Below are 5,845 nucleotides of genomic sequence, written 5' to 3' on the forward strand. Positions count from 1 at the left end.
CGGTGTAGAAGCACCGGGGAACGTCGCGCCAGTCACCATATCGCAATCGCCTTAAACTGATTGATGATGGCATTACGACGGTGCACTCGTCAAAACGGCACCAGCGCTATCCATCGTCCAATTGTACGTACAAGAAATATGTTCGCACCATGACCATGCATGCCACCACCATATCATATGGCCATGCTGCCATCTTATCGCCAGCTGATAGTAAAGCAGAACGAAAACCGAGCGTTCGCGGTCATCGGTCCTGTCTAATTTGAAGGAACAGAGCTCCCTAGTCCCTAGTTATATGGACGGGATCAGACCAGAGTCAAGGAGGAGGCACCGTCGTCTCTGAGTCGACGTGTGTATAAAATCTCGAGACGGCCTCGCACACCACGAATCCTCGCGCTCGCATTTATTCTGCGTCCTCGCCATCACCCTTCTCTTCACTCCCAGGACACTGGCCACTCCCCCGGTCACCACAGCCATCGAAACCAGGACAAACACGCGCGCGCGCATGTGCAAGTTCGTCTCGTCATCGTCGGCCATGCACCTTGGCAACCAACTCCGCCGTGGGCGCGCCGCTGATGCTGCCGTCGCCGTCGCCCTGCTCGTGATCGGCCTCGCCGCCGGGTTCACGGGTGCGGACACCGACACGTTCATCTACGCGGGGTGCTCGCCGTCCAAGTACCAGCCGGGCACCCCCTACGAGGGCAACCTCAAGTCGCTCCTCGCCTCCATCACCAACACGGCGCCCAACGCCGCGTACAGCAGCTTCGCCAACGGCACGGGCGACGGAGGCGCCGCCGCGTACGGGCTCTACCAGTGCCGCGGGGACCTGGGCAACGGCGAGTGCGCGGCGTGCGTGCGGGACGCGCTGGCGCAGCTCGGCCAGGTGTGCCCGGGCGCCTACGCGGCGTCGCTGCAGCTGGAGGGCTGCTACGTGCGCTACGACGGCACCAACTTCGTGGGCCGGCCCGACACGGCCATGGTGTACCGCAAGTGCAGCGCCAGCACCAGCGCCGACGCCGGCTTCCTCCGGGACCGGGACGCCGTGCTGGGCGCGTTGCAGGCCGCGGCCGACGGGTACAGGGTGGGCAGCTCCGGCAGCGTGCAGGGGGTCTCGCAGTGCCTGGGCGACCTGGCCGCCGCCGACTGCACGGCGTGCCTGGCGCAGGCCGTCGGGCAGCTCACGGGCGCCTGCGGCACGGCGCTGGCCGCCGACGTGCACCTGGCGCAGTGCTACGTCCGGTACTGGGCCAGCGGCTACTACTTCCGCCCGTCACAAGGTACGTTACGTTACCATGCACCTCCTCTGTTCGTCTGAACTTTGAACCAACGAATCAAATATAATAATATTGCCAGAATTCGTTCTCTGCAACATTACCTCCTGATGCCGTGGTGTCACCCGGTAGATGGGATCAACTGCCAATTGGCGGAGCAAGTTGCACTGTTGGAATTGATTCCGATGGGCAGTGGGTAAACTTACCAAAGCTGATAAGTGAGATCGGTCGGAATATGTCCTTTGAAAGTAGCCCTTTTCACTTTATCATGGGCTTACACAATGGATGGTCTTACAATCACCGTACCAAGGTGTAAACTAGGAGCACATACAGTACTTAACTTTTTTTTTGCGGGGACATACAGTACTTAATTAGCTGCTAGTAGATCAAATAGGTCTGTGTGTGTCCCGGTTAGCACCAGAGAAAGGGACATGAGATCAGTCACTCGATTGCAGAGAGCACCAAAGATTGCCATCATCATTTGGAACACCACTTAGTCAGCCATATCAGCCGCTCAGCTCCACGGACACCATTTAGTCGTATCCCTAAGATACGCTAATCATCCCGGCGGCCTTTCAAGGGGACCGCAGCATCATATATCGGACTCAATTAGGCGAGACAAACAGTGTCATTAAGGCGATCTGAACTCTGACGTGACATCAACAAGTCATGATGATATGTTCTCTGGTCTGGTCCAATGAAACACCAAAGGCGACTGCCATCACATTATCATAGATTCGAACTTTACTTGTTGATCTAGTAGAGGTTCAGAGAACTTTCTGATGGCCACCAAACGACACGGGTTTTTCAGCATATCGGGGCCTAGGGCTGCGGGCTGTGGCCGTGCGGCGGCCGCGATAGGCGCGCACATTGTGGGACTGACAATAGACCTTGCCGGCGGGCGGCGGCTGACGGCGAGGGCCGGCCAACCACTCCTATTCTGAATATATTCCCGATAAACAAGATGGAAAGAGACCGAGAGTGCGCATCTAGCTAGCTTTGTACCAGTACTACTGTATATGCTTATTCTAATCAGATCGTCTGGTTTTCTTTTGCTGCTAAGAAGATTATTCGCAAGATGACGTGGGGCGGACCCTGGCCATAATCATAGGCATCTTGGCAGGGCTGGCCCTCATCGTGGTCTTCATCTCCTTCCTCAAGAAATCATGTAAGGGCTCCTAAAAAAATTTCTCTTGTTTTCAGTTGGGAGAGCATCTGAATGCCCTTCTACTCCCTCCGTCCTGAATATAAGTCTTTGTTGAGATTTCACTATGGACCACATACGGATGTATATAGATGCATTTTAGAGTATATATTCATTCATTTTGCTCCGTATGTGGTCCATAGTAAAATCTCTCCAAAGACTTATTTAGAAACGGAGGGAGTATATTACAGTACACTATGAGTCTGAAGAAGCAAGTCACTAACCTGCTGAAAACTGGTGTATCAATGCAGGTTAATTGATTAGTTCAGATTGCCGCCTGGAATAACCTTCAGTTCTCGCATACTGGTATGCGGGCCCGAGACCGAACGACTTGCGAAAGACAAATCCACACTAGCATCAAGGGAGCTTCACAAAGATCTTAATCTCATCTTGTCAGCAATAGCTTATGTAAGTGATCTTGGTAGGGCTGCCTGTAGGAGGATCACTACCCTACTACAATGGGTCATCAGTTTTGGTCCACTAATCATGGCTCACCTATTTATTATTACCATTACCAAATCAGATGGCACTGTCAAGAATTCTTCAAAAAAAAAAAGAGATGGCACTGTCATGCAAAGGCATTCACACACTTTTGCTACATAATAATCATTGCCTTTCAGTTGATTGCAGTCAAATTTGTTTTACAAAGGCACGACCATACGCTACTGATTAACCCAACGCCACAGGGGCGCCGTGTTGGGCGGTTTCTTCTTTCTTGTATACCAATGTATTATGTATTTATGTACACCATATATGAGATCTAGCTAGGAATCTCGCTGGAGCGTTTGCTACTGCTCCCATGTACTGTACTTCAGTGCAGCGGGTCAGGCGCTGTGCCCTCGAACCAACGGGCTCCACTTCCCCATGTCGTAGCCGTCGCAAGCGCTGATGCTCGCTTCCTTCATCTCGGCCTCGGAGACGCCATTGTTGCACATGTTTGCGAACGCCCTCGTGTGTTTCATGCCGTACTGAGCGAGTGATCCGCACTGGGACTCGAACACTCGCACCTGGCATATGGCATCAGTACATACTACAGAGTAAGTTCAACCGGAAACAGAAAGAGTGCAGGGTGTTGCATAGTACGAAAATGTTACACTCACCATCGTCTTCAGACAATCCCAATCGTCGACCAATGGCTGGCCAGAGCCTCTAACAGCCTCGAGCACCGAAGGCCCCTTGTCGAATCCGAAGACGAGCTTCCCGATGAAATCGATACTGGTGTCCAGATGCTTCCTGTGCAGCACGGTTTCTTTGACCTCCCTGAGAGCCCTCTGCTTCTCTTCTGATCCCCCATTCAACTTCTCATACTGAAAGCGAGAACATACATTAGCAGAAAAAATAGTGAAAACAAAACACATGAAACTTAGTACGTAACAGAGAAGATGAACTAGACAAGATATCGGCATCTACTAAGTGGGATTTTTGTTACCTTCTTCCACATGAAGAGAACATCGGCATCTCTTTGCTTGATTGCACTCTTCAGGCTGGGCATAGGCAGCGGCCTGTTTCTGATGCTTGACTTTGCAGGATCGAAACCTTGGTAGAGAAAAAGCATGTCCTCCTTGAAAGTCTTGTCGCCATACTCCATGACATGAGAACCTCTAATGGACTCATTTCGGGGTGCCGTTCTCGCTTTCACCACCTCGTACTGCTCCTTGATGGTTTCGTTCTTTAGATCGTGAGCTTCACTGCAAATTAATCAGGATCGAATGGTTCAGAATAGCAAGCAAGCGTCATGATTGTGGATAACTGATACAAACTTGTACATTGTACTACATATATTACAGCTAGCTGATGCTTATTACCTGTCTTCCATCCAAGAAACACTGTATAAGTCACCTAAACAGGTAAAATATTCAGGAGGAGGTGGTGTTCCATCCTCAGGGCAGTATGCTGCCCAGCTACTTTCTACCGCATTTGATGCCGTTGTAACATAAATATTGTGATCTTGTGGCATTAAACCCTCAAAGATGCTGCCACTTTCACACGCTTCAACATATATGATCTGCCAAAATTCTCATTAGAGATGGGACTCAAAGCATACATACCGTTCCAGATTGAAAAATATATAATTTTTAAGGGAAAAAGAAAATAAAGGATACATACCATTTTCGAATAGCTTTTGGAAGCATGCTTTTGCCGTAACACTTTGATGAAGTCGTCAGCATAAACATCTGGTGAGTTGGGCATACCTAAAAGTTTGATAAAGTTAGCTGAGTTATAGTGCAAAACATATATATCAGCTGAACTGCAAGATCGTTTATGTGGGATTATGCATGTACCAAGTGAACCAGGAGACCCATGATCCGAGTAGAAGATGAAGATGTGATCCTCTGGTTTGCTGTTTATCACCTTCCTACTCCCTCCGGTAACTGCGGTTTTGTTCCCCAAGAGAACTGCATAGAAGTTTTTAGCAGTGACCTGGTCACCAGTGTAGTCCTGTGAGAAAGTTGATCATCAGTCATTGGTAGGAATTTAGGAATACAACGCCATGCATTCTTTACATCAAACAACACTCTTGTTTGAATTAAAGGGAACTAATGATACCTTGGGAACACCATGGTAGACATCTTTGCCTTTAGGATGGTTGATGACGACTCCACGCCTTGGGTTGTCAGGGCTGTTGGCGATGTCATCGTACATAAACACCACAATGTTCTCATCCTTGAGGCCTCCCTTCTTCAGGATCTGGTAGGCGTGGCACACATCGGCCTGCACGTCGTACGTGCATCAACAAGAGCAAGCACTCACAGAAATTTGACAAGCTGGCAAAATTTCCATATAGTGAATGAATGATGTACGAGCTGCATTGAGGACTCTCGTCTCACCTGATGCCGGTAGTTCTCGTAGCCGGAGGAGCCGGCAACAAGCACGGCCCACTTCGTCACCCCTTCCTCCGCCGCCGACGCGGCAGGGCCAGGCGCAGGGGCAGGGGCATGCCCATTCTCCGTCGGCAGCCGGATCAGCGGCTCCGAGCCTAGAGAGGAAGAGAAGGCAGAGAGTGAAGTGTGATCGTTCCTGTGGGGGATGGCGCCGCATTTTATAGCCGCGGCGGCGTGCTGAGAGGGAGTGAAGTGCGATCGTCGCCTGGCAGTTCTCGCTCGCGCAGGCGCGCAGGCGCAGCGCCTCCGTATCCGTAGTGGGGTTTGCGTGGCGTGCACAGTTTCCCATTTTTGGCTTCATAATGCCCGGCCGCCTAAACTTGCTAACCTGCCGTGATTTCGGCCGTGGCCAAGCACGACGGTCGCACTCGGCACGGGCGATGGCGGTTAGCGTGATGAATTAGCGGACGATAATAAAAGGAAAGGGGAGAGAAGTAAGATGGAAGAGGGCCGTAGAGTGTAGACCCTCGCACGCCATCGTTTCTTCATGA

The 5,845-nt window shown here is 51.1% G+C and overlaps 2 protein-coding genes across 2 annotated transcripts; one reads left to right on the plus strand and one right to left on the minus strand.

The window, feature by feature from the left end:
• Positions 1-274: 274 nt before the first annotated feature.
• On the plus strand, positions 275-3,096 carry LOC123046147 (plasmodesmata-located protein 8). The gene is made up of 3 exons (XM_044469443.1): positions 275-1,274; positions 2,335-2,436; positions 2,724-3,096. The coding sequence occupies exons 1-3, from the start codon at positions 503-505 to the stop codon at positions 2,726-2,728; spliced, it is 879 nt and encodes a 292-aa protein (XP_044325378.1). The 5' UTR covers positions 275-502; the 3' UTR covers positions 2,729-3,096.
• LOC123046146 (vacuolar-processing enzyme beta-isozyme 1-like) lies at positions 3,091-5,462 on the minus strand. Its single transcript, XM_044469442.1, has 8 exons — positions 5,301-5,462; positions 5,020-5,184; positions 4,755-4,911; positions 4,579-4,664; positions 4,278-4,477; positions 3,902-4,160; positions 3,573-3,779; positions 3,091-3,479 (listed from the first exon to the last, which is right to left on the minus strand). The coding sequence occupies exons 2-8, from the start codon at positions 5,113-5,115 to the stop codon at positions 3,297-3,299; spliced, it is 1,188 nt and encodes a 395-aa protein (XP_044325377.1). The 5' UTR covers positions 5,116-5,184; positions 5,301-5,462; the 3' UTR covers positions 3,091-3,296.
• Between the last annotated feature and the right edge of the window lie 383 nt (positions 5,463-5,845).

The sequence above is a fragment of the Triticum aestivum genome, chromosome 2B, assembly GCF_018294505.1.
Source record: "Triticum aestivum cultivar Chinese Spring chromosome 2B, IWGSC CS RefSeq v2.1, whole genome shotgun sequence".
Lineage (NCBI taxonomy): Eukaryota > Viridiplantae > Streptophyta > Magnoliopsida > Poales > Poaceae > Triticum > Triticum aestivum.